At 49.8% G+C, this 27217-nt stretch overlaps 2 protein-coding genes across 3 annotated transcripts in view; one reads left to right on the plus strand and one right to left on the minus strand.

The window, feature by feature from the left end:
* Positions 1-408: 408 nt before the first annotated feature.
* SDF2 (stromal cell derived factor 2) lies at positions 409-1946 on the minus strand. The gene is made up of 3 exons (XM_061470150.1): positions 1729-1946; positions 1452-1648; positions 409-843 (listed from the first exon to the last, which is right to left on the minus strand). The coding sequence occupies exons 1-3, from the start codon at positions 1916-1918 to the stop codon at positions 556-558; spliced, it is 675 nt and encodes a 224-aa protein (XP_061326134.1). The 5' UTR covers positions 1919-1946; the 3' UTR covers positions 409-555.
* SUPT6H (SPT6 homolog, histone chaperone and transcription elongation factor) overlaps positions 1928-27217 on the plus strand; it is a 28369-nt gene continuing 3079 nt past the window's right edge. Inside the window, exons 1-35 of one of the 2 annotated variants that reach the window (XM_061470115.1) lie at positions 1928-2052; positions 7966-8107; positions 8569-8724; positions 8900-8970; positions 9567-9762; positions 10428-10512; positions 10941-11214; positions 12294-12395; positions 12869-12985; positions 13508-13597; positions 14053-14195; positions 14459-14610; positions 15045-15143; positions 15262-15391; positions 15476-15626; positions 16046-16200; positions 16765-16960; positions 17446-17585; positions 17664-17781; positions 18309-18385; positions 18545-18680; positions 19098-19235; positions 19543-19710; positions 20195-20322; positions 21055-21262; positions 21713-21860; positions 22075-22217; positions 22951-23091; positions 24180-24375; positions 24510-24748; positions 24864-24977; positions 25462-25586; positions 26033-26145; positions 26358-26435; positions 26523-26689. In XM_061470115.1, the coding sequence (XP_061326099.1) occupies positions 7999-8107; positions 8569-8724; positions 8900-8970; positions 9567-9762; positions 10428-10512; positions 10941-11214; positions 12294-12395; positions 12869-12985; positions 13508-13597; positions 14053-14195; positions 14459-14610; positions 15045-15143; positions 15262-15391; positions 15476-15626; positions 16046-16200; positions 16765-16960; positions 17446-17585; positions 17664-17781; positions 18309-18385; positions 18545-18680; positions 19098-19235; positions 19543-19710; positions 20195-20322; positions 21055-21262; positions 21713-21860; positions 22075-22217; positions 22951-23091; positions 24180-24375; positions 24510-24748; positions 24864-24977; positions 25462-25586; positions 26033-26145; positions 26358-26435; positions 26523-26689 (4803 nt within the window). In that variant the 5' untranslated portion in view covers positions 1928-2052; positions 7966-7998. Of the gene's footprint in view, positions 2053-7732; positions 8108-8568; positions 8725-8899; positions 8971-9566; positions 9763-10427; positions 10513-10940; positions 11215-12293; positions 12396-12868; positions 12986-13507; positions 13598-14052; positions 14196-14458; positions 14611-15044; positions 15144-15261; positions 15392-15475; positions 15627-16045; positions 16201-16764; positions 16961-17445; positions 17586-17663; positions 17782-18308; positions 18386-18544; positions 18681-19097; positions 19236-19542; positions 19711-20194; positions 20323-21054; positions 21263-21712; positions 21861-22074; positions 22218-22950; positions 23092-24179; positions 24376-24509; positions 24749-24863; positions 24978-25461; positions 25587-26032; positions 26146-26357; positions 26436-26522; positions 26690-27217 lie in introns of those variants that run through there. The other variant, XM_061470114.1, reaches the window with a different exon arrangement.

The following is a 27217-nucleotide window of genomic DNA, read 5'->3' on the forward strand; positions in this document are numbered from 1 at the left end:
TTTGTGCTGGACGTGAGATGTGCAGAGCTGGTTCGTGATGGGGGTTGGATGCTGGGCTCAGCTTTGGGTCAGGGCTGGATGTTGGGATTTGGTTTGTGTTGGATTTGGGGCATGGGGATCTGCTTCACGTTGGATGTTGGGCTCTGCTTGAGGTCAGGTCTGGATGGTGGGATCTGCTTTATGCTGGATTTGGGACATGGAGACCTGTTTGTGCTGGGTCTTGGATGCTGGAGTCAACTTTGGATCAGGACTAGACATAGGATCTGCTTTGGCCTGAATTTAGGATGTGAGGACCTGCTTCGTGTTGGATCTTGGGCTCTGCTTTGGGTCAGATCTGGATGTTGGACCTGCTTCGTGTCAGATTTGGGACACCAGGATCTGCTCCACATTGAATTCAGGACACTGGGATCTGCTTTGTGTCTGGGATGTGCTTTGTGTTAAAATTGGGGCCCTGTGTTCTGGAAGGCACCAAACCCCAATGAGAACAGGGGCCATCCCCTTGTCTGAGCGGCCCCAACCACCTCAGGGCAGCACCCAGAAGGCAGTCTGTGTCCATCACAACTCAGCGTGGTACTGCTCCGCTTTGAAGACATCACTGGGCTGCATGAAGATGCCCTCCATCACCTTCCAGTAGTTATTCTGGCTGGAGGCAGCCATGCCGTGCACCTCCTTCTGCCCATGGATGGGGCGCCCGTACTGCTCCCCCGTCACCGAGAGGAAGACGTCGGTGGAGGTGTGCTGGAAGCGAACCTCGCTGTCCCGTGACCAGTAGGTCCCAGTGCACACCACTGTCCAGTCGTCCAGGTAATCACCCTCACCGTCCTCCCCGAACGCGCTCACCTCCTGTGGTCCAAAAGAGCTTATTTTGGGGGTGGGATGAGGCAAGGGGGGACTTGGGGGTGCTGAGGTCACCCACAGAGTGAGGAGGGGGCTGAGGGGACCTTGTTGGGACATGGAGGGTGTGGTTGGGACTGGGGTGTTGGGGACGGAACAGGAGCCCATCTCAAGGACCTGAGAACAAGGTGGAACTGGGAAGGATCCAGCTGGGACCAGGGAATAAGGGAGCACTGGTGGGGATGTGGGGGGCAAGGGGGATGGAGTCAGGAGTGGGGAGCAAGGTGGGACTGGTAGGGACAAAGGGAGCACAGTCAGGACCAGGGAACAAGGAAGTGCTGGCAGGGACATGGGGAACCTGGTTTGGAAGCAAGATGGAGCTGGTGGGGACAAGTAGGACAGACAGGACCTGACAGAGACATGGAGAACCTGGTGGGGACTGGGGAATGAGATGGGGCTGTAAGGACGAGGGGGACTTGGCAAGGACATGGAGAACCCAACGTGTACTGGAGAGCAAGGCGGATCTGGTGGGGACAAAGGGGACCCGGCAGTGCGCAGGGAAAGGACCTGCTCCCGTTGGACACGGTGCCCCCCGGTGCGGCCGCTCTCCCTGGTACCTGGTTCCCGGACAGCGGGGATGCGAAGTGGTGGCTGTGGAGGTTGCGGCCGGTGCCCAGGTGCGTGAGCCGGATGCTCTGTCCGCACCGCACCGGCGCGCCGCGCTCGCAGACCCCCGCCGTGCGGGCCCGCACCCGCCAGTAGCTGTTCCCATCGTCCGCCGCCGACACCCCGGTCACCGACTGCTGCCCGCTGCCTGCGGCCGGGGCGAAGAACCGCGGTCAGGGCCGGCTCGGAACGGGGCGGAAGGGGGGAAAGGGAGGGGTGTCCGGTTACCGGATCCGTAGCGCACATCATGCGAGTGCAGGCGGACGTTGTGCCGCACGTTGAGCAGCTTCACCACGGAGCCGCAGGTGACGACCCCGGTTCCGGTTCCGGTTCCGGTCCCGGTGCGCACAGCAACGCCCAGCGCCAGCACAAGCACCCGGGCGAGCACCCGCGGCCTCCCCGCCGCGGCGCCCCCCATCCCTCCGCCGGAAGAGGAAGTGAGCGCCGCTCCGCCCGCCCGGAGGTCGCCGCTCGCCTGCTCCGCCTCCCCTCGCTCGCTGTCGTCGCCGTCGCCGCCGCCGCCGAGGCCTCCATTTTCCCCTCAGCGCTCGGGTAAGGCCGCACCGGGCGGGACCGGCGCCGCCCCGGGCAGGGCGAGTGCTGGCGGCGGCGCTGGGGTTCGGGTCACCCCGCGGAGGGCCCGTGGGGAGCCGTTGCCAGGGGAACAGCGCGGCCGCGCCGGGCCTGGGGCGGCTCCGAGGCCTCCTGCGCCGCGCTGGGGCGGCTCCGGTGCAGGCCTATGGGGGGCCTACGGCGGGCCCTGTGCGCCCGGCGGCTCTTGGAGTACCCGTGATGGAGATGGGGCTTCGGGGAGGTGAAGCGGGGGCAGGCGGCCCGGGTGAGGAAGCTGCTGACCGGCACCGCGGCTCCCGCCCGCCGGAGGGGCCGTGGGGTAGCGGTGACACGGTGGGGAGCGCTGGTAGGGGTGAGGGGTGGGCACGGGGAGCGTGGTTGTGATCCCCGGAGGACGGAACAAGGTGTGAGCTCTGTTACAGCGGGGTTCGCATCGCCCCGCTCCTCAGGTGTGATTCCCGGAGCGTTCCGTTCGGTTTAGCAATTTGTGATAGGGTCTCCCATGAAAATCCATGGGGCAGCAGCTTGGGAAGACCCTTCTGGGGCTCAATGACTGGCCAAAAGGTGGCAAAAAAGAAAAAGGTAGGGATGAAGGAGTGGTGCCACAACGGGGTGAGGTTGTTGTGGAGTTCCGTCGGCATCTCCCTGCTTTATTTTCCTGAGTATGGTGCTGTGGAGAAGGAAAAGTTAGTCCTAAATTATTTAGGCTGTGATTACCTGCAGAGGACAGGTAATGTGGAGTGGTTGAGGTGTGGTAAATGAGATACTACATGTGTAAGGAAGGTCACAAGCACTGCAGAGACTGACTCTGCATCAGCTTTTACAATGCAGGAAAGAGCTGATGGTGTCTCAGCACTTTGTTTTAATGCATCCATCACCCCTCTGTAGCCTAATGAGGAGATGTCGGAATTGCTTTAAAGGAGCAAAAGCAGAACAGAAGACATTATGTTGCTGTATAAAGCCTTGGCAGTTTGTGCCCTGGCTCTTGCTGGTGGTTCTGGTTTGCCCATCTTGAAAGAGGAGCAGTGGAAAAGGGGCAGGAGCAGCGTGGATGAGCAGGTTTGGGGCAAGGGAAGCTTTCCCTTCCTTACCTTAGGGGAGAACTTGCTGACGTGGGATACAAATCAGGTGTGTGAAGTCCCGTGCAGGTCAGAGAAAGTGAGGAGGAAAGATGAGTTTTCAGTTTCTTACAGGAAATTCTGATGCAGCAGGGCTAAAATAAACAGGAGGAAGTGCTTTTTCACACACCGTGTTATTAAACCGTGGCAGAGGATGTGCTGCCACCCAATAGCATCGAGGCAGCGGGACCAATGGGGAGCATTAAAAACTAACAAAAGTAGGTGTGGGAAGTTCCAGAGCTACACTGCTTGGGCTTTCCCTGTTGCAGCCTCTTGCTCTCTAGTCATCATTTCACCCCTACACTCCCTCTTGTCATTGTCTTTTACTGCTGTGGATGTACTTAGGCCAAGCTAAAATCAATGTCATGGGCGTTTAATAGGCCAAATAAATAGATTTGCCTTCCTTAGGCCAGTGTTTGAACTGAGTCAAGTTTCCAGCCTCTTATTCTCATGGAGCTTTCTGAATCCTCTCCAGCTGAACTTAGAATCATAGAATCACAGAACAGTTAGGGTTGGAAAGGACCTTAAGATCAGCCAGTTCCAACCCCCCTGCCGTGGGCAGGGACACCTCACACTAAACCATCTCACCCAAGACTTCATCCAGCCTGGCCTTGAACACTGCCAGGGATGGAGCATTCACAACCTCCCTGGGCAACCCATTCCAGTGCCTCACCACCCTCACAGGAAAGAATTTCCTCCTTAGATCCAATCTGAACTTCCCCTGTTTAAGTTTTAACCCGTTACCCCTTGTCCTGTCACTGCAGTCCCTAATGAAGAGTCCCTCCCCAGCATCCCTATAGGCCCCCTTCAGATACTGGAAGGCTGCTCTGAGGTCTCCACGCAGCCTTCTCTTCTCCAGGCTGAACAGCCCCAACTTCCTCAGCCTGTCTTCATACGGGAGGTGCTCCAGGCCCCTGATCATCCTCGTGGCCTCCTCTGGGCTTGTTCCAACAGCTCCATGTCCTTTTTATGCTGAGGACGCCAGAACTGCACACAATACTCGAGGTGAGGTCTCACGAGAGCAGAGTAGAGGGGTAACTTTTTTAGTCTTAACTTTTCAAAGGTAGACTAAGAACTAAGCAAAACTGTTCAGTGGTGGCTTTGGCAATGGACCTACGTGACCTTAAGTGGACTGTGAGTTGAATCGTGACATGGCAGAGGTTAAAACAGTCCCTGCCCAAACCATCTCCCACCCAGAAATACCCCTCACAAAACCAGTGTTAGCTTGGATCAAGGCCTTGATGTTATTTCTTACACAAAGAATGGGGAGAAGCCAAGAACTTGCTTCTCTTCAGCACCCGTGCTGTAGTAAAGCCTAGATTAGCACTTGGTTCTTCTGTTTTGGGCATCAACAATGATGTCCTGAGGTTGATTGGTGAAGAATAATCAATGTATCTTGCTGTGAGGATGCTCCTTGGTTATTCTTGGTTGTAACAGCTGTTCCTGATGCCATCCTGCACATGATAATGTCCCTGCCTTGCCAGAGGACCACCCTATGTGGCATGGAGCAGGAGGTTTTTCCATAACACTGATATTCTGCAGGTGCTCGCAGTGTACCTCCGTTTCTAAACCTAATGAATTAAGTTTTGCTGAATTAAGTGCTCCTGCCTCCAGCACTGCCGTGGTTTGCAGTCCTGAGCAGCCAGCAGCTATCTGGATGCATGGCCATGGTTTTACAGGTCTGGTTTCCAGTTCATTACAAAGCAACCCTTGTTCTGAAGGCGCTGCCTGGCCTAACCAGGGAGGCAGCCCACAGTGCCTGTGGCTGGTGTCTACCCTGGTCCTGCTGACCTGATGTCTGCAGTCTTGGTATTGACAGCAGAGAGAGTTGTCCGCTCAGGGTCATGCCAGTTAAAAGGAGCCTGTGGACTCTGGACAACTGCCACTGGGCCTTTGAGCCAGACAAAATGCAGACACTGCTGGGTGAAAGCAGAGGTTGTGTAGTTGCTCAGCCCTGAGCTGGTCTGGTGTTGATGTTGAGTGGGAGAGGCTGTGTTCAATGTGGGGGCACCCTTCCTGCCCTCACTGCCTGCTCTGGTGCTGTCACAGCATTGCTGTTGTCTTTGGTCCATCTTGGTCAGTGTCTAGTGGCTGGAGTGTGTCTCTGGCTAAAGCTGTACGTATATATCACCTGTAGGAACCTGTTTGCTTGAGCACAGGTAAGCGGGCAGGATTAGGCATGGGCTCCCTATCGTTTTGGTGCTCTAGTGCAATTTAGTACTTGCTTCTCTGCTGCAGTGTTGCAGGAGCAGGGATGCTGCTGTGCTGCTCTGAGGAAAGGCCCATAGTATGATACAGCTGAGCTGGCCCAATGCTTATCCAATGGAATCTTTAAACCCTTCTGTGTGACACACAAGTGATGTTGCTGGAGTGGGGCTCTCTCTGTGTGACCCAGACCAGGCAGCAGTGCTGGTCTGAGCTCTGTGATTCCACCCGCTCTGTCTCTGCCACCTTCCTGTCCTGTTTTATTTCAAATGAAGGCCTTGCTGGCACTCAGGGTGGGAGAGGCACCTTTAGTCCGTATCTGATTCGACATCTCCTTGGTAACAGGTACCCTTCCATTTGCTGTGCTAAGTGACATCCCTGCTGTCCTGAGCTGGATCTCACTGGAGCCAAAAGCACCCGGTTTTGTGGGTGGTTGGCTTGTGTGGAACCTGCTCAGCTGCGTCATTAAATGAGACGGGTTTCCTAAGTCCTAGTCATTCCCTATGTCCAGACAAATTTGATTTGACATGAAATGAAATTGCCAGGAGGTGGTAGAAGAGGTGATGACAAAAAAGGTTGGAATTGTGGGTGAAGTGGCGGAGAACAGTGAAATTGTCTGTGGTGCTGTGATGAGGGGGGTTCTTTCATCCTGGATTTGCGTGTTGAGCATGGGCAGGGGAGAGATGAGGTTATTAAACTTGGAAATGTTCTAGGAACAGCCACTTAGCCTGTTATGTATGTTAATACACCCTGATGGATATCTGTAGAAGAATTGGTGAGAAAATGTGAGGTTGACATGATATTCATACACAGGCTGGCGAACATAACAGTTCCTGCTCCTTTGCTGTATATAGCTACACTGTTCATCAGTGGTGTTTGCTTCAGGGTTTAACCAGCATCTGTACTGCCCTCTGAGCAGTTATTCCTGAAGGGGATCCCTCAATACACCTGTGTGAATTCTGCAGCGTCCTCTTGAGGACAGGCATCACCCTGTACGTACGCACGCACGCACTCATCCTGTTTGGGTGCAGAGCAGTAGCGTTGGCCTGCCGCAGTGTCTGCCTGTCTGGAGCGTGGCAAATAGATAGATGTTGGCCACAACCACGTAATCCACAGCCAAGGAGTACAAGCTGCTGTCTGCTCGTGTCTGAAACTTGGCAGAGGTCTTTCCCCTTGTCTTTGTTGTGGGTTTTCCTCAATGAGATACGGCCGACACGCTCCTTTGGAGCTCCTGGTACTTTAGGACTTCAAAGGTTATCCAGGCTCAGCCTTGCACCTTCTTGTTGCTTTTCTTTTAAGTGAGGAATAAGTCCCTGGTTTTCCCTAAGTTGTATTTGTGCACCAGATGTGTGGGTCTCAGGGTGGAACAAGAAGTCCTGCACACAAGAAGTGTCGTGGCAAAGCCTTGATCAGGTTGTTCCATACGGGACCAGTTTCCTTCAGCTGTTTGTTTGCAGTGGGAAATGATTAAGGAACATTTGGAAGCATGTTTGCTTAAGTATTGTTCTCTGGCCTATGGAGTTCTCATCTTTTTTCCTTTCTTTTTTTGTGTGTTAAATTACATCAGATGTAATTTCACATGAAGGGTTTTGCTTTAGATCTGACACTTCCTCTGAGCTGCTTTTTGTACCTTCCCAAAGCCTGGTGGTTCTTCCTGGGCAGGAGTTTTCATCTTCACACCCATTTGAGGGATTAATTTGGTTTTTTTTCTCATAGCTGACAGTGTGAGCTGCTCTTGTTTTGGTGTATGTAAAAAGGAACCCAGAAATTCCTTTGGAAAGTTTGGAAATGACAGCAGGCTTTGTAACCACAAGAAGCGGAAGCTCAGAGAGGCAGAACTTGAGCCGTGTCTTTATGGACACAGACTTTCCTTTGTACCAGACTGGATTTATACTGCTTCCAGAAACCCTAGTTGGGGAAAAACATCAAACAAAAGGTTCTGGGGATACAAAACACCCCATATCTGTGGTCTCATTTATTTATCTCTGGGAGAGCCCCCTGGCTCTGGCTGTGTGGGCCAGTGGCGTTGGACAAGCCCCTTGTTTGCTCCCAGGCCTTTTGTTTGCTCCATGGGGCTCCACAGAGCCTTGCTAACATCCTCCAACTCAGTCAAGGCCCTTCTCAACTTCACCCTGGCTTCATTAGCTGCGTGAGGATTACTCACATTAACATCCTAATGGGTTGGACAGTGTGCCCAACGCCGTGCAGTGTCAGTGGCAGCTTTCCTGGCTGTGTGGGAGGGTATGGATGGGATGAAGGGCTTTGGCTGCATGTGCTGGTTCAGCCTCAGCCCAGAGCTCAGCTGTGCAATGAATGCTGCTGTGACAGGTCCTGTCCTGCTTGCTGAGACATGGGTTGACAGGAGCTGGCAGCATTTGGCCACTGGCTTTGCTTGCCTAATCTCTCATGACAGGGATGTCCAGGCAAGGTGGACCTTGGGTAATTCAAGGCCTTGATAGATAATTTCAACCCCTCTTGCCTTAGCTGACTTCTCTCCAAAACCCTGTAGGAGGAAGTGCTTGTGTTTTGCTCGCTCAGCTGATGTGATGGACGTTTCCTCTTCCCCCAGTTGCACTGGAGCCGTGTGTGAGAGCCTGCAACCATGTCTGACTTCGTAGAAAGTGAAGCAGAGGAGTCAGAGGAAGAGTACAACCAAGATGGGGAGGTTGTGCCCAGAGTAACCAAGAAGTTTGTGGAGGAGGATGAGGATGGTGAGTCTGCCTGTCAGTTCTGAGTTTGCCGAGTTGTCTGGGTGCCTCACTGCTCTGTTTTACATCGCATGACTGCAGATGGAGCATTAACTGTGCTATAATAGCATGGCCATCTGTAGTCGATCATCTCAGCTGTTTAAGTGCCTCCTTTCCTTCAAGTGCTTAGGTGGTTTTATACTTGGCAACAGAAAATACACTGCTTCAGCCCCGTGGCACTTTCAGGCACACGGTTTGGTAGCAAACAGTAGAAGCGGAGGGTTGTCCAGTGTGACCACTCCACCTGTTCCATCTGCAGCAAGAGCATGAAATCACGAGTCAAGAAGTGGGGTTGTGACAAGAGCAGCTGCTGGGTTCTGCGTCAGTAGAAGTGTTCACTTTAAACTCTCTGTGTGGATAGTGTGAAGGAGTCTTGGCAGATAACCAGTGAGTGCATGTTTAACACTTGCTGCTCTTCACACCAGATGAGGAGGAGGAGGAGAATCTTGATGATCAGGATGAGCAGGGGAACCTGAAAGGATTCATTAATGATGATGACGATGAGGAAGAAGAAGAGGAGGAAGAAGCCAGTGACTCTGGAGACTCTGAAGATGATGTTGGCCACAAAAAGAGAAAGCGCAGTAAGTTTTGTGTTCATAGCAGGTCACAGTGCAGTGCTCTCACACTGTCCTGCCAGAGAGCAGAGCTCTCCCTCTGCCCTGGGTGTCTGCAGGGGCTGGATGACCTGTACCCTTCGTACTCTTGGTCCATTCCCAGGTTAGTAGAGTGTAACTCTTCTCTGCTTTCTTCTCTTAGCTTTTGACGACCGCCTGGAGGATGATGATTTTGATCTCATTGAAGAGAACTTGGGCGTTAAAGTCAAAAGAGTGAGTTGTGTTCCCATGCTGCTGTTAATGGGGTGGTGGCTCTTAGCATGAAGGAGCCTGGAGTGAGCAAGAGGTGCCTTCTGTCTGCTCCTACCCTTCTGGGGGTGAGTGCTTGAAGGAAGTGGCATTTTTCCCTGCCCAGGCAGTTGGGACCTGGCTTCCTAGAGTCTGCAAAACACTTCTGGTTCCTAAAATCTGCCGTGCTCCTCCCTTCCCACCTCTGCACAACAGTCTTAGGAGCCTGTGTGCCAGTGGCATTCTCCTGCATGATGCTAACCTCAAAGTCACCACAGGCTATTATGGGCTGTAAAGCTCCTTCCGCAATGCTCACTAGAGGCACACCAAGCCAGGCTAACGCTGGTGGTGACAGCATGCAGGTGGCACAGTCCTCAGCAGGCAGTTAGGGTGTGTGTGCGCTGAGCCCCATGAGTACCTGCAGCAAGGCTGCCAGGGGACGGCCCTTCTCCCCTGTGTGCCTTTGCTGGGCTCCATCCTGCTCCCTGTCAGAGGAGTGCAGTCATGGCCTGGCAGAGGCCCCACTGAGCCTGGTGTCCGTGCTGGGAATTGTGGGCCCTAATGAGCTGTTTTGCTTGCAGCAAAAATTCAGGCGTTTGCGGAAGATGTCCGATGATGAGGATGATGAGGAGGAAGACTATGGGAAGGAAGAACATGAGAAAGAAGCCATTGCTGAAGAAATCTTTCAGGATGGTGAAGGCGAGGAAGGAGGGGAAGCTGTTGAAGTTCCCGTTCCTCCACCAGAAGAGGAAGAGGAGGAGGAGGAAGATGAATCTGGTGAGTGTTGGATGGTCAGTACATCCAAAGCGTTAAGCCCAGGAACCAAGTTAAGGCTTTCTCTGAGCTACAAGTAACTAAAGGCTGTAGCATCGTCGTGGTAAAGCTCATTTTGGTCTGATTAGTACAGTCTTTAGAATGAAGTGTTTGAGTGCAGAATTAGCTTGTCTAAACCACTTTGTCCAGAAGCACATTACGTATGCTGAGGTGTTGAAAGTTTCTAACATGGAAATGCTTCAAAGGAAGGAAGTCAAGGCACTGTTTAGTACCTGGTAGCACAGCACATGGCACATGCCTGCCTTACTTGAGTATCGGCCTGTTGCCACTGCTAATACCATACTGAAGGAGTGTCAAGAATTCTTTCTGTCTGCTGCCTGAAGCAGCAGGGCCTTTTCTGACTGCAGTTCAGTGCACTGAGCTGCAGATAGCTGCCAGATGGCTTTGCCTGTGTCTGGAAGTACATTCTAGCTTGTTATTATGGGTCAGGCTCCTGGAATGTTTGAGGTTGGTGTAGGAGATGCTGTGGGTAGCTGGGCAGACTGACAGCCAGCGGCAGCCTAGGCCTGTGGTGAAGGCTCATAGTTGCATTGGCTGAGCTGAGCTTTGTGAGAGGTACCAGTTGAATATGCGAGGTCCTGACTAGTAAATTGTTTCTCCGTGTCCAGACATTGATGACTTCATTGTGGATGATGATGGACAACCTCTGAAGAAGCCAAAATGGCGAAAGAAGCTCCCTGGATACACAGATGCGTAAGTATTGATTGGAAGTTGGCCTGGAGCCTCAAAAACGGTGCTCAGCTTGAGTCTTGCAACCTCAGAGTGATTCAGCTTGTGACTGGGTACTTCTGGTCTCTTTGCCTAAAGGAACCTGGTAAATTTAAACCTGGAGCCTTTAGTCTGTGATTCCTTAGAAGTCTGACTCCTTCCCTGTTGTTTTTTTACAGGGATACCAAAACCAGTCCCCTAAGAGAGGTGTTTGCATGTAAAGGTCAAAGAATTGTGTACTTATCTAAAAAAATATGATTTTTTTTTTAGTACTTATCTAAAAAAAATACGATTTTTTTTTAGCCTCGAGGGAAACTAAAACTTAGATTTAGGTGCTCTGGCCTCTTCTGTGCGGCTAGAAGGATGTTCTGTAACTTCACTGTGGGGCTAAATGGCAGCTTTTTGCCTTCCAGTGCTTTGCAGGAAGCTCAGGAAATCTTTGGTGTGGACTTTGACTATGATGAGTTTGAGAAGTACAATGAGTACGATGAGGAGATGGAGGAGGAATATGAGTATGAGGATGAAGAAACTGAAGGGGAGACCCGTGTACGACCCAAGAAGACCGCCAAGAAGCGCGTCAGCCGACGAAGCATCTTTGAGATGTATGAGCCCAGTGAGCTGGAGAGCAGTCATCTAACGGACCAGGACAATGAGATCCGCATGACAGACATGCCTGAGAGGTTCCAGGTGAGGGAGGAGGGAGCCAGAAGGTATTTCAGTGTTCAGATGACGTTGTGAATTGTGTTAGCTGTGAAAGCCCGGTTTTAGCACTGGTCCTAGGTTCTCTTTGGCCACTGGGTGCCAGTGTTGCACTCCCGGGCTTGTGCTCAGCTGAGATGTCCTTTATGCTGGATGCTGTTAGGAATCCCTTGAGTTGTACTTCTGGCTAACAAGAGGTACAGTGCCAGAGAAGGTTTGCTGGGGTTTCTAGACCACCCATTTGCCAGCCAGCACATACCAGTTCTGTACCAATTGTAACTCACTTTAATCCAGGTGACTGGGACTTACACTGCTCTCCATGCAGAGTCCTGTTTGTGCTGCTGGGAATCATTCTGATATCTCATATTTTTGTCTTAATTTTACCTTATATTCAGCTTTTCACTAAGCAATCCATCTCCCTTTATGCTAATGTAATTCTGTGCAGAGACTTGTTACTCTTCCTTGTAAAAGGGACAGCTGAAGCTGCCAGCTCTTCAGAAGGACCTGCTTTCCCATGCCAGTGTGCACAGCACAAGGAAGTGCTCTTTGTAATGTCTTCTGGCCTTATATAGCCTGTTCAGACATTCTGTCATCCTCATGCTGATGATTAGAGCAGGCTCCTGAAAGAGAAGTGTCTGAGACTAAAAGCCCAGGAAGGGTTTGGAGCTGCTTTATGTTCTGTTATTGTGTCTGCAGCAAGAAGAGTGATGATAGAACAAACAGATTGAAACAGAGGATGTAACTGCAAGGGTTTGGGGCTGGTAGGAAGAAAGGGATACCCTGGCTTGATCCTCACAAAAGATTTCACACCATTGCAGGCCTTTCCACAAGCCTTTGAGAGAACTGTAGCTGCCTTTACTGATGTAAAGCTGATGCAGGCTTCTTGTGTGCTCAGAAAATGCAGATATTGAAGTGCTGTCCCTAGCAAAATTCAGTGGGTATGGGAGGTGTTGAGGCCCTATAGGCAACCTGCAGCTCAAAGCAGTAATTTCCAGGCCTTTTGGAAAGATGGTAGCAAAAGCCCTGGTGTTGCAGATACCTCTGCTCATTCTGTTGTCTCCCCACAGCTGCGGTCCATCCCGGTGAAGAATGCTGAGGATGATGAGTTGGAGGAGGAAGCTGATTGGATTTATAGGAATGCATTTGCAACACCCACCATCTCCTTGCAGGTAAAGGACTATGCCTGGGACTTGTGTCCTACTTGACTTCCAGATTTCCAGTCTGGAGGCATTGTTCCAGGAGACTGCTGAATGTGATGCCCCATACATGTTTCTTTCTGGTTTTCAGCAGGTCATTTAACATACATGTATCTTCATTCTCGCATCCACAAAACGGGACAAAAAGGCACACAGAGAAGTTGCAAGAATAACTAAGAGTGATTGAAAGATCTCTGAGCCACTGTGCACTTAGAACTAAACCAGTATTAGCCATGATCTGCTTTTAACCATCAGTTACTTTGCCCAGAGGCTGCTTCTCTTCCTTTAAGCCAGTCAGGGCTAGGATGCTTTTCTGTGGTCTAAAATCAGAGCATGTACCTAAGCCTGTATTCCTAAGACTGCTTTTTTCCACCCTTAGCCCAGGCTGGTCATTTAGGGAGGTCAGCTTAGGAATACAAGCAGCACAACATGTTTCTCCCTTTTAGGAAAGTTCTGACTACCTCGACCGTGGACAAGCCAGCAGCAGCTTCAGCCGCAAGGGTCCCAGCACCATCCAGAAGATTAAAGAAGCCCTGAATTTCATGAGAAATCAACACTTTGAGGTAATTTTGCTCCATTGCCATGACAAGGTCTGAGTTGCTTATCTCCTTATCCAGACAGGATTAGCAGAAGGCCTGCTGGAAGCATTTAGGGCAGCAAACTAGAAGGAACTGAGATACCTGGTTGCCTCTCCTGTGGCAAAATGGTGCTTGTTGGTGCAGCTCATCTTATATGAGCTGTGGTAACACAGGTTTTTAAGGCCTGTTTGATTGGACTGCCGTCATCTTATTTCCCTGAGCCTGAGCAAATGATGTTAACTGAGATGGAGGACTTTCAGACTCTCTTCAGTCTTGCTTCAACCTATTCTCTAAGGTGTTGCCTGATGCTGCAGAAGCTCTTTCGTTTATGTGGTGTGTTCTTTGGTGGATCAGTCGTAAGAGCTGGGGCATGGCTTGTTATATTTCCTACACTGCTGCTCCATTAGCTTGTTCTTCCACGTGGAACAGGAGCATTCTCTGGACTTCTGGCTGCCAGGAACAGCCTGGTCTCCTGCATGGTGGTGACAAGTCTCATTTCTGACCCAGGTCCCATTCATCGCCTTCTATAGAAAGGAGTATGTGGAGCCAGAGCTGCACATCAATGACTTGTGGAGGGTCTGGCAGTGGGATGAGAAGGTGAGGAGTGTTTTCACTGCTTGTTATCCCATTGATATTTAAGATGTCTTCCCACTTAGCCTGATACTTTCAGCAGATTTTGTTTTGGCTGTGGAGACCTTGTGTGCTTTTTTTACCTGTGTTACATGCGTGTTTGCTGTCCTGTGGTGGTAAAGGGTTATCTGACAAAAGAGAATTCAAAGCATTCCTTCCCTTCACCAAGTTCCTTTTGTGTAGTGACCTTCTATCAGGAAGATCCAAACCTTGATTTATTTTCTTCTATTACTACAATCTACATTGGAGATAAGACCTGCCACATGTCGCATCTGGGCTTGGCTGTGGATAATGATTTTGGTGATTGTTTTTGTATGACAAATATCTTGTGATCCTGAGAGCTCCCTGTCTGGAAAGGGAAGAGACAAACATGATGCACTGTGATGGTGCATTTCACTGGAAGTCTTTTGTTTCCGTGCTAGTGGACCCAGCTGAAGATCCGCAAGCAGAACCTGACGCGGCTGTTTGAGAAGATGCAGGCCTATCAGTATGAACAAATCTCTGCTGACCCAGACAAGCCCTTGGCTGATGGAATAAGGGCCCTGGATACTACTGACATGGAGAGGTATGGTTCCATGACTTATACTCATTCCAAAACAACTTAAAGTGTGTGTTGACTTGCCCAAACAGCACAGGCTGTCTGGCCACTGCAGTGCATTGACTTTATCCTCCCCACAAAGCTGGTACTGAGAAATATTTAAGTCTCTCTTAGAAGATGAACCCAAGTGCTCCTTCTGCCTGTGACCTGTAGCAGAGCAGGTTCCTTGAGTGCTCTGACCACGGCTCAGCTGCAAGCAGGGTGTAACATGCTGGCTTTACGTGCCGTAGGCTGAAGGACGTGCAGTCCATGGACGAGCTGAAGGACGTGTATAATCACTTCCTGCTGTACTATGGGCGAGACATCCCCAAGATGCAGAATGCTGCCAAGGCTGCTCGAAAGAAGCAGAAGCATATCCGAGAGGATGGTGAAGAGGAGGAAGGTTTGTCCCCAGATTTGTTAGTCTCCTAATTGTGGGCTGGTTGAAAATCCTGGTTTGAAAGAATGGTAAGGAAGTTTGTTGGAAAGCCCGTGTGTCTGCACAGAGCAGCTCTGCTGCTCAATTCTATCTCAAGTTAGTTCCAGCTCTTTCAGGCATCTCTGATCAGCCACCTTGATGTGTGTTTTAATGTGCAACCCAGAGGTACTGCTATTAAAACTACAAAAGAATGAAACTTAAGAGAAGATACTGTTTTCAGGGTGTTTTTTCTAACCCTGAATCATTTTAAGACTATGACCTTTGAGATGTGCTTGTGGAATTTAGGGGATCTAATGCACAATGTAGGTTGTGTTTAATCCCTGTGCTGTACTTGTGACACACTGCAGCTGTCTGGATGCCTCTGTAAAGAGGCCTTGCTAAATATATCCTTCCCATAGGTGATGGGGAGGATGCAGAAGATGATGAGCAGAAAGGGCCTGAGCTGAAGCAGGCTTCCCGGCGGGATATGTACACCATCTGTCAAACAGCTGGGCTGGGTAAGAGCTGCTCTCTGTCATGCTGAGCTTGCATTGGCTTACCTGTAGAAGGAGAACTGATGGTTAGCTCAGTATAAGCTGCTTGTCCTTATTGGTTTTGTTGTTTTCCTGTTACCAGATGGCCTGGCTAAGAAGTTTGGTCTGACTCCTGAGCAGTTTGGAGAGAACCTCCGAGACAGTTACCAGCGTCACGAGACAGAGCAGTTCCCTGCAGAGCCCCTGGAGCTGGCCAAGGATTATGTGTGTAGGTCAGTGGGGGGAATGTGACACAAGGGAGGGGATCTGGAAGCATTCTCAAGTCCTAAGCCTTTATGTTGCCTTTTTGCTTTTAGTCAGTTCCCAAGCCCTGAAGCCGTGCTGGAAGGAGCCCGGTACATGGTGGCTTTGCAGATAGCCAGGGAGCCTTTGGTCAGGCAGGTCCTGAGACAGACTTTCCAAGAAAGAGCCAAAATCAACATTTCACCAACCAAAAAGGGGAAAAAGGTAAGGAAGGGGACCTCCAACTGTATGGGTCAGTTCAGGGAGGGATCTAAATAACATACAATGCTCCTTTTGCATCTGAAACCTTCTCCCATGTCAGTGGCAACTCAATGAATCTCAGAGCAGCGTGTGAGCTGGGCTGTTTGCAGAGCCCAGCTCAGCAGTGTGCTGCCATTTTTAGTCTCAGCGTTTCATCAGACCTGATTCTTGCTGTTAAGATGTTGCCTTCAATTATTGGAACAGTCTCTGTTTCTCTGGGACTGGGAAGGAATTCCACCGTGTCCTGCTGGGGAAGGAAATGCAGACTGGCAGGCATAGGGGCGACAGGGTATTGAATAAAAACCATTGTCTGCTGGGGTATACAGAAGGGTCTTTCTTCATGAATGCCTTGCATGCATGCTGACTTGTCTGTCCTCTCCCAGGATATCGATGAAGCCCACTATGCCTATTCCTTTAAATACTTGAAGAACAAGCCTGTGAAGGAGCTGCGAGATGACCAGTTCCTGAAAATGAGCCTGGCAGAGGACGAGGCACTGCTCACTATAGATATCAGCATTGACATGAAAGGAGTGGAGGGGTGAGTCCTCGCTGGCTGTGCCATTCATGCCTTGGCAGAGCTTGTTCATCCAGTGCTGCTGTGCTGTTAGAGCTCTTCTATAACCCAAACTGCCCCATGAAGTCATGGCCTGGTGCTTTCTTGCACCTTAAAGTCGGGCAAACCTCTTAGGGTCTTGTCTGCCTAAGTTTTCATTAAGATGAAGAAAAAAACATCTCCCTTATTCATTTGAGCCCTGAAGCCTTTAGGATTTTTCTGAAAGGTGATGCTTTTTTTCCCCAACAACACTCACTCCTTGGTTCTTTCTCTGCACATCTGAGGAGCCACACTGTGCAATGTGGCTGTGGGCTGCCCTGTGTTGTGCTGATCAGGCCACCAGCATGGCATTTGGCTTTGATCTGTATCACAGCATAGCTCTTGCAACTAAAGGAGTGTTTGATGAAGGACTGCCTCTCCTTTCTAATTCCCAGGCATCTTCCTGAAGCCAAGCTGCTGCTATTGCATCCCTGTGCAGGAATCTGCCAGTAGTGCTGTCAGTGCAGGCATTTGAAGCACTTTTATATCTTCTCCTCTTATTTCTTGCAGCTATGGTAGTGACCAGACATACTTTGAGGAAATCAAACAGTTCTATTACCGGGATGAGTTCAGCCATCAGGTGCAGGAGTGGAATCGGCAGCGTACGATGGCCATCGAGAGGTCCCTCAACCAGTTCCTCTATGTGCAGATGGCTAAAGAGCTGAAGAACAAGCTGCTGGTGGAAGCCAAGGATTATGTCCTCAAGGTGAGATGGGAGAGCTGGGGTTACAAATGCTAACAGTCTTGCAGCATGCTGGAGATTACTGCTGACAAGCCATACACAGGCTCTTTCTTGGGAAGGAGGAGAAGGCAGGCAGGGGTCTGCATCTGGTTCTTTCCCAAGGTGGGAGAAGAAAAGCAGGCATCTCAATAGGGAGGGGAGATGGGCTCCATGGGACTGCAGAGCTGGTTCCAGTCCTGGCAGAATACAGTCTTGCTGCCTTGAGCAGTCCATGACTGCCCCATCCCTGGCAGTGTTCAAGACCAGGTTGGACAGAGCCTGAGCCTTGGGCTACGTGGCCTAATGTGAGGTGTCCCTGCCCATGGTAGGGGGTTGGAACTACCCGATCTTAAGGTCCTTTCCAACCCAAACCATTCTGTGATTCTGTGACCTTCCCTCTGGAAAAGGGCTCTGCCAAAGCACCTGCAGTGGATTTTCTCCCTCCTCAATTTCCTTTCCTGTTCTACCAGGCTTGCAGCCGAAAACTGTACAACTGGTTAAAAGTAGCTTCGTATCGTCCTGATCAGCAAGTGGAGGAAGATGATGATTTCATGGATGAAAACCAGGGGAAGGGGATTCGGGTGCTAGGCATTGCCTTTTCTTCAGCCAGGTAGGAGGACAGGAATTGCCTCTGGATCCATGTAGAGCTTTAGCAGTTCACCATGTCTGAGTGATCTCTGTTTTGCAGGGACAACCCCGTGTTTTGCGCCCTTGTTAATGGAGAGGGTGAGGTTACAGACTTCCTCCGACTGCCACATTTCACTAAGAGAAGGAATGCCTGGCGTGAGGAAGAGAGGGAAAAGAAGGTGAGCCTTGATGGATGCAGCTATTGTTGGGATGAATGTCTGCATGTTGGTTTTGGTACCATGCGATCCACTGTGGGCAATAGTCAGTCTGAAGACAGCTCAGGCCTTGCCACTCTTGCATGCAAACATACTGCCTTTTCCCCACCCTGTAATTTTTCCTGGCAGAAGAGTTGTTTCCAGTTATATTCCAGCTCATCTCTTCTGCTCCCCTTATGGGGAGTGGCACTTGGGCAGGCTTTTGACTTCCATTGCTACTTTCACTGATTTTCTGTAACATCAGAGCGCAGCGCCATCAGTCTTTCCTCTGCAGAGCCTTCCTGTCTGACCTTACAGTGGTCAGGAGCTGCAAGGCTGGCCTGTGGAGAAGGCCTTTAGCCATGTTCATGGCATGGTGGCAGATCAAGGTGGCACTAGGGGAGGATTTACCCTGTGAAATAGGAAGCCAGGATTGGTTCAGTACCCAGGAGTAGCTCAGTACAGAAACTCTCCAGCTTTGCTGCTCTGACCTGTCTCACCTCCCCTTCCAGGCCCAGGATATTGAAACCTTGAAAAAATTCCTTCTGAACAAGAAGCCTCATGTGGTGACAATTGCAGGCGAGAACAGGTCGGTCTTTGTGTTCCTTCCACTTCCCAGTCTCCTTGCAGTCCTTCCCTCATGCCTGTCCACATTTCACTTGTTTCTGTCCGTGGGGTTATCTCCCAAAGTGATCCCAGGACCCAGCTTTGCGCTCTCCCCTCAGTCTGCTTGGCTGTCTCTCCCTAGGGATGCTCAGATGCTGATGGAGGATGTAAAGAGAATTGTTCATGAGCTGGATCAAGGGCAGCAGCTGTCCTCTATTGGAGTGGAGCTGGTGGACAATGAACTGGCCATCCTCTACATGAACAGCAAGAAGTCTGAGGTGAACCTTCTGTTATTTCAGCTATCCCTTAGTCTGTTGCTCATTTGTGCTGTCTCATCCTCTGTTGTGCTGGCCCTGCCTTGCATCATCCTCTGCTTCGTGTGATCCGTCTCGACAGTGACATACTGATCTTTGGATCAAGGCACAGCATCTTACTTAGGCTTCCCTGGAGAGATCAGCACCAGCAGATGTACAGAGTAGATATTGATGTAGTCTGAAATTTGAGTCTTGCTCAGCTGGGTGAGTGGGGTTGTTTCATTCCTACTTGCAGCAGAGCTCTTGGAAGCCTCTGACCTCAGCTCTCTTTGTGCTGAGCACCAAATGCTTCCCTTGTTCCAATCCCCATCTGAAGTGTCTTTGCTGCTTGTGCTACAAAGTGTGAAAACACCATCAGGGTTCTCCCTGATTCTCTTGCAGAATGAGTTCAGGGATTACCCTCCTCTGCTGCGTCAGGCTGTCTCCCTTGCTCGCCGCATCCAGGACCCTCTCATAGAATTTGCCCAGGTTTGCAGCTCTGATGAGGATATTCTCTGCCTGAAGCTCCACCCTCTGCAGGTAACTTCCTCATGAGATCCTTGGGCAAGAGAATGTTGTTTGGGAGGCCTGGGACAGTTTGTTGTCAAAGAAAAGCATTCCAAATTGAACTCATGCAAGTCCTGCCTGGTTTATGCAATATTCAGGAAACACAGCACCTTTTTTTTACCTCTTTTAACTCATCTGCCTCCTGCCTTTAGGCTGTTTGAGGGGTAACTGAGGTGCAGCACAACTCTCGAGAGCCAGCATGTTATGTTTGGCACAGCTTGCTTATGGCAAAGTGTTGCAAGCATCTCCTTGTGAGGCTAACACCTCTCCTTTCTGTCAGGAGCATGTGGTGAAGGAGGAGCTGCTGAATGCCCTCTACTGCGAATTCATAAACCGTGTGAACGAGGTGGGAGTGGATGTCAATCGAGCCATTGCTCACCCTCACAGCCAGGCTTTGCTACAGTATGTGTGTGGCCTGGGACCACGCAAAGGCACCCATCTGCTGAAGGTAAGGAGGCTTCTGTCCCTGCTTACAGAAACAGTGCATCATGTGGCCTGATAGCAGTGCTTTTAGGAGATGAGTCAAGATCCTGTATGCCAGATGCAGCTGACAGCATCATTGACATGTGTTTTAGTAGGTGTTACCTCACTGCGCCCAACCCTGAAGCTATGCAAAGACTTGTGTCCTTGATAGATCCAAGTAGGTCCATCAGTTCTACGCGGCTCCTGAACCCACAGGGATAGATGCACTGTTAACAGTAGGAAGATGCCTTCACGCAGTAGAAAACACAAGGCAAAAAGCCAGTGCTTTTCCCAAAAGTTGGAGCCATTCCATGTGGAATCATCTTCTTTCATACATGCAGGCAGAGAACAACAGTTTGAGTTGTTGAAGCTTCTGTTGGATGGTTTGAACACTGCAGTGTCCAGTGTGAGTCCTCTGCTTTTCCCTTGTGTTTGAATAGCAAGGTTTCTACTATTCCCTGTCTTTCCAGATCTTAAAACAAAACAACACACGTTTGGAGAACAGGACCCAGCTGGTTACCATGTGCCACATGGGACCCAAAGTGTTTATCAACTGTGCTGGCTTCATCAAGATTGACACGGCGTCACTGGGTGATAGGTGGGTATTGGAGTGCATCCAGTGTCATATGGGGTATGGAGTTAGCATGAGCAAAGGCTGAAGCAGTCTTGTACCCTGGAGCCCATATCCCAGGAATTTCTGTGTGGCCTCTGATTCCTGGCCAAGTTCAGGTATTGTTGGTTATTAATCTGATCCCTGAGGGCAGCTAAACTCGTGCAGCAATGTGAGCTCCACAGCATTAATTATATAGGTTTGAAAGACCCTTTGTGGTCAAGAGGAGCTAAACTAAAACCAGTTATTCCCTAATGCAGGAATGTCCATCAGTAACCCATGTGCACTTTGGCTTAGCTTCTGCTAGGCCTACCAACAGTTAGGAAAGTTCCAAACTTGAGGAATAACTCTGCAATTCAGCTTCCTCTTAAACTGGTAGCAATATTGGGAAGTTTGCAGAGCACTAGGTAACTGGTAACTGAACAAGAGAGAGGTGTTTGGAGGACAGCAGTAACCTAATTTCTAAATCTCTAGCATCCAAAACGCCTGGCTGTATCTTTGCAGCACAGGAGCTGCAGACTGGAATTTGTCTTGCGTCGGTTCCTGTTGATTAGCAAGGAAGAATTCCTTGTGTCCTTTGTAGTTTGCTCCTCAGAAGACAGCGGTGGCAGAGCAGACACGCAGCCAGTCGTGGTGCTCAACAGTGTGCTTTATTATTGAGCTGAAGGAGGTGACTCTGGAACCCTGCAGAGCCCTTCTCTGAATCTTGTTTCATTTCAGCACTGATTCCTACATCGAAGTCCTAGATGGTTCCAGGGTCCATCCTGAAACCTATGAATGGGCAAGAAAGATGGCAGTGGATGCCTTGGAATACGATGAGTCAGCAGAGGATGCTAATCCTGCAGGAGCTCTAGAGGAGATCTTGGAAAACCCTGAGCGTCTGAAGGACCTGGATCTCGATGCCTTTGCTGAGGAACTGGAAAGACAGGTGCACAGGGGGGTTCCTGGTGCTGAGAACCAGAGGGAAGCTCTGCTATGCAGCTCAGTTCGTTATGTTTTATAGCTGGTGACCCTTATTCTTTCGGGGAGCTGAGCATTTAGCTGTTGTAAAATGTATAAACAGGCATTATGAGTATTCAGTGTCTGACAGTGGCATCTAGTAAATGCTTACACATGGGGCAGAGGGAGGCAGGAGGCCAGAGACAGTAATTAGACCGTTTAAGCAGTTCTCCCTGAAATTACCTGTTTTTCTGAATGTATTGGGACTTTCAACCTCAACATCCTGTAACTGAGTTTGATGGTGGGTTCTTCTTTGTGTTCCTCTGTTGTTGAATTTGGTGTTTGATGAGTTCCTTGAGTTCTTTAATAACTTGCACTGAATTCCATACTCGCCTCCTTTCTGCTCTCATGGCTTTATAACCTTTGAATTACCACACAGGGCTATGGTGACAAGCATATCACTTTATATGACATTCGGGCTGAACTAAGCTGCAGGTACAAGGACCTGAGAACCCCATATCGTTCTCCAAACACAGAAGAAGTCTTCAATATGCTGACCAAAGAAACTCCAGAGACTTTTTATATAGGTACATCCCTGGTTTCTGTCGTCCCAAGTTGACTTCAGATGTGTAAAGGGCAGAGGGATCTTAGTGAGTGTGATGTTGGGATTGTGCTATGGTTGCATGTGTCTGAAGCAGTGTTTCTGGGTGGTCTTCTAACACCTACATGGGGGCTCTCCCCTTCCCCACAGTTGGCTTGCAGTTGTTCATTCCTCCTTTCTCCTCTCCCATCACACCACAGGTAAAATGATCATCTGCAACGTGACTGGCATAGCCCACAGGCGGCCCCAAGGAGAGAGCTACGACCAGGCGATACGGAACGATGAAACTGGCCTTTGGCAGTGTCCTTTCTGTCAGCAGGATAACTTCCCTGAGCTCAGCGAGGTGGGGCTGCTGCTCCTCATGGGGCTGCCTTTGTTGAGAGCCTGCAATCAGCAGGCTTGAGCATTTTGTGGGGTTCTTGGGACACAAGGTATCTGCAAGTGCCCAGTCTGAAAGTGGCCTTTGGCTGCAACTATCTGTTCCACTTCAGACTAATTGCTTCAGTATAGATTTGACAGCTCCTTTATGGCTAAATTATGGATTTTAGTGAATTGGGCTAAGAGGGAAATGGATCTGGGGCTAAGCTGGCCAGTTCTTTGCAGATATATAAAGCAGGTTTGTTCGTGATCTGGGATTGTGTTTTACGCAAAGAAACTGCCTGTGACACTGAGAGCAGAAGGTTGTTTTGCCACCTTCTCAGCTTTAAGAACTTGTCTGAACTCCCTGCTGCTTAATGCAGCTGTACTTTAGGTCTCTTCTAAACGCTGCTGAATTCCAGCCTTGGTAATCCATGGCTTTAAAACCCTATAGCATTCATTAGAAACCAGCCCTAGCTGCAAGCTTGTGTGCAGGATCTGAAAATGTTCTGACCTTCCTGGTTGCAAAGATCCACCCATAAGCTGAGTAGAACCAAAATAGGGTAGCACACATTGAAGTCCTCTGTCCCGTGCACTTCCACATGTCTTTGTTGGCTGCACCAGTTTGCTGACACAGCTTTTAGACTTGGTTTTGAGTGTTAGCTGCTGGGGCTATTTTGTTTCCATGCTGAATGACTTTTACTTTTGCCTTGCTCAAGGTTTGGAACCACTTTGACAGCGGTTCCTGCCCAGGTCAGGCCATTGGAGTGAAGACACGTCTGGATAATGGGGTCGCTGGCTTCATCCCAACAAAATTTCTTAGTGATAAGGTGGTCAAGCGGCCAGAAGAAAGAGTAAAGGTATGAAAGCAGTGGATTTCCACATATCCAGCAAGAGCTGGAAGAGCCTGGAGCCAGTACCAAAGATTCAGGGCTTGGTTAACAACACCATTCCCTAAATGACTTTTCAAACCTTAGTTTCATTGAAGGACTTTGAATCAGCAGCAAGTTCAGGCTCTGGTTAATGTCTTTGTCCCACAGTGCAAATCTCTCTTGGCAGCTGGTGGAAACCACGTTAATCAGTTAACATGTTGCACTGCAGAAGGATTTATTATCATCTGGCTCAAGTCTGGGTTTAGGAGACCAGAAGGCATTCTAATGCAGGGCTGCCCTTTGTTTTGGCTTTCTAAAGAGTTCACAAAGCTGCTGCTAGGTATGCAGGGGTCACTTTCCTTCTCTCATAGCTTTTGCTTCTGTCTCCATTCACTTGTGGACGTCAAAGTTACTGGTCCAGAATTACAGGTCTTGCTCAAGACAGGGACTGGGGTTCTGGAAGACACAGAATCACGTATTTTTATCACAAGATGAAATAGAGGTTTAAAATCTTTGCTGTCTTTGGGGGTCCCATGCAGGTGATGGATAATCCTGAAAGCTCAAAGGTCTCAGCATTTCTTTCAAGAGCCATTAACTTCAGCACGGTTAACTGGACTAAGACATTGCACTGTTTGTGATGGTATTTTCTTTCCCATTTTATTACAGCAGTCCTTTGGATGTTTTCCACTCTGTTTCAGACCAGCCTTAACTGCTTTCTTGTGCATACTGAAGTCCAGTTTTGCAGTTCCCATTGTTAAAGATATGTAAAGCAGCAAACTTTGCTGTCCTCAACCTCCAGACATGCATTTTCCCGTGAGGTCTGGAGCATAGGTAGTAACTTGCTGGAGAACTGCCCATTTTTCCTTTAATCTCTTTTGATTCTAGTCATCTTGGGGATCAGTTGATTTTCACTTTGAACTGAAGGCTCACTTTTAAAGGCTGTATCAGTCTGAAGTAGGTGAGGTAGTTTGTACCTCCTATTGGCAGCATGACCCCACACAGATTGGTGTGTAGCGCAGGGAGGCTGGTGCATCAGCCAGACCTGCTGATGAGCTTTGCCTGCCCCTCTCCTGTAGGTGGGAATGACCGTTCACTGCAGGATTATGAAGATTGACATTGAGAAGTTCAGTGCAGACCTGACCTGCAGGACCTCAGACCTGATGGATAAGAACAATGAGTGGAAACTGCCTAAAGATACCTACTACGACTTTGACTCTGAGGCAGCAGATCACAAACAAGAGGAAGACCTGAAAAGAAAGCAACAGCGGACAAGTGAGCCTCTAATTTTATTCTCCCTCTTAATGCTCACCCTCTCAGGGTGCTTCAGGAGAATAACCACAATTAGGCCTGTAGCTGTAATGAAGCAGTTCCTCTTGGAAACCTAAACACTCCGCTTTGTTCCCTAGCGTACATCAAGAGAGTAATTGCTCACCCATCATTCCACAACATTAGCTTCAAGCAAGCTGAGAAGATGATGGAGACCATGGACCAAGGGGATGTGATTATTCGGCCAAGTAGCAAAGGGGAGAACCACCTGACTGTCACCTGGAAGGTGAATGATGGGATTTACCAGCATGTGGATGTCCGAGAAGAGGGCAAGGAGAATGCCTTCAGCCTGGGCTCCATGCTTTGGATTAACACAGAGGTAAGAGCCCTGCAGAGCATCTTGCTGTGCAGAATATATGTCTGAGAGCTGTATACTAGAATAAGAGTTCCTCATCATGCACCCTCTATACCTCTTTAAATGTGTTTCCTCGAAGGAGTTTGAAGACCTGGATGAAATTGTTGCTCGCTATGTCCAGCCAATGGCTTCTTTTGCCAGAGACTTGTTGAATCACAAATACTATCAGGACTGCAACGGTGGAGACAAGAAGGTAAGCCTGTCCTGGGATGTAGGAACTTCCATAGGAGATACAAGAGTATTACATAAATTTCTTTGTCTCAGGACAGCTCTTAAACTCTTTGTGTCTGTCAGAAGCTGCTGCTGGAGTGCTCTCTCTGGTCTTCCTCTTGTTGCCTGGGGCTTGGCAGTCGCTTTCCAGCTATAGCTATAGGAGGTTCTGTCTGGGAGCAGTGGAGATAAGAGAGCAATGGGAGTATGGTGTGCTGCCAGAGCAGCAAAGGGTGGCTCTGTCAGCAAATGTCACTGAGAGTAATTTGCTTTCTGTGACCTGCTGACATTTGTGCACCAGCCTTGTGCAGAAGCAGTGTGGTTGGTGTTCCTTGTTGGACTGTGAGCATCAGGGCTGGGAAGAAAAAGGGCTGACCACAGCATGGAGGGAGATACCCATGGGCTCTGTGTGTTGCTGGAGATGTAGACTCGCCTTGAGCATTTCCCTTCGTTCTCTCTTTAATTAGAAGCTGGAAGAGCTGCTCATAAAGACCAAGAAAGAGAAGCCAACGTTTATTCCCTACTTTATTAGTGCCTGTAAAGATCTACCCGGCAAATTCCTCTTGGGATATCAACCTCGAGGCAAACCAAGGTAAATGAGAGGCAAGCCCAACATGTGCAGTTGAGTACTGCCAGTACCACCCCTCAGCTTACTGCTGCCAGTTTTCCTTCCAGCTCTGTCAGTATCCCTGTAAAAGTCATGCCTCCCTTACCCAGGCTGTGGCCTCCTGACAGTAGAAGACCCATGAATGGATTAAATCCTACCCCAGAGACTTGTGTTTCTAACCAGCTGGCTGCTACAAGCAGTACTGCCCTATGCAGGGGGTGTCACAGGAGTGTAGGCAGAGATTGATAGATTTTGCTTGGAAAAGAATGGTATTTTGGAGCAATTGTTTGACAACAAAATGGGTAGGTCTGACTGTTCATTATCAGTATGGCCATGCCTGTTCTGACTGACCTGTCAGTGTGAGGGTGCAGGTATGGCTCTGAAGCAGTCTGCAACCTCATGTCCTCTCCTGCATTCACCACTCCTCACAGGATAGAGTATGTGACAGTGACACCAGAAGGATTCCGCTACCGGGGCCAGGTCTTCCCTACCGTGAACGGACTCTTCCGATGGTTTAAGGATCATTATCAGGACCCTGTTCCAGGTGAGCATCCCAAAACTTGAATGCCTCAGTTGTCTTGCCTTTCAGCCAAGTGGCCCTGCAGCAAATGTTGGGCTTGTCCCTTTCCTCTCCCTGAGCCTCCTGCTCACATCATTCCCTGGTAACATAGCCTGTTGCCTGCTTATTCAAATCCTGAGTTTCAGCTGCTCTTCCAGGAGAGCTAATTCGTCTCTCTTGGTTTGTGTTTCATACAGGTATTACGCCAAGCAGCAGCAGTCGGACCAGGACTCCAGCCTCCATTAATGCTACTCCAGCTAACATTAACCTGGCAGGTCAGTGCAGGCCTTTCCTGGTTGGAACTGGGACGCGAGTTCCTCATCCAAGCTCTGCTTTGTCTAAGTGGTGGATCTTTCTTGCAGACCTGACCCGTGCAGTGAATGCCCTGCCACAGAACATGACTTCCCAGATGTTCAGTGCCATTGCTGCTGTGACAGGCCAGGGACAGAATCCAAATGCCACCCCTGCACAGTGGGCATCCAGTCAGTATGGCTATGGAGGCAGCGGAGGCGGCAGCAGCGCGTACCACGTAGGTGTCACTTAAGTGTAAAGGTTGGACCAGATGGTCCCCTTTCTGACCTGGTATTCTGTGCTTCTATGAGGTTCATGAGAGGAGGTGCTGCATGGCTTCTCTTTGTTGCTAGAAACCATCCCATAGGGGCTCCACTGGGAGCCTCAGAGGTTACTTGTTACCTGGGTCCTAGTTGTGGTACCCAGTGGGAGCCTGGCTGGGTTCTTGTACCAGGCTTCCTCTTGCCTTCTGTGGCTGAAGAAAGAGGTCCCTAACACAGCCCTGCTCTGGGGAGAGGGAAGCAAGTAGCAGGCTGGGTCTGGCCCCTAAGGAATGTGGCAGGGTGGAGAGGTGGGATCCAGCAGTGAGGGTGCACAACCTCCTGATTGTGCCCCTGAACTGGCAACGTGAGCTGCCAGGGGAAGAGATTAGCTGTGAAACTATGTGCTGAGTTTGCAAGGCTTTTCAGCTCAGTGTGCTAATCTCTGAGCTGCACCAGCAGGAGAACACCTCAGCCTGACCCAACACCCAGGGGCTTTTTAGGGA

This window comes from Pezoporus flaviventris, unplaced genomic scaffold, assembly GCF_033815535.1.
Source record: "Pezoporus flaviventris isolate CSIRO_AGI_PZ_B2104156 unplaced genomic scaffold, CSIRO_AGI_Pfla_v1 ptg000063l, whole genome shotgun sequence".
Lineage (NCBI taxonomy): Eukaryota > Metazoa > Chordata > Aves > Psittaciformes > Psittacidae > Pezoporus > Pezoporus flaviventris.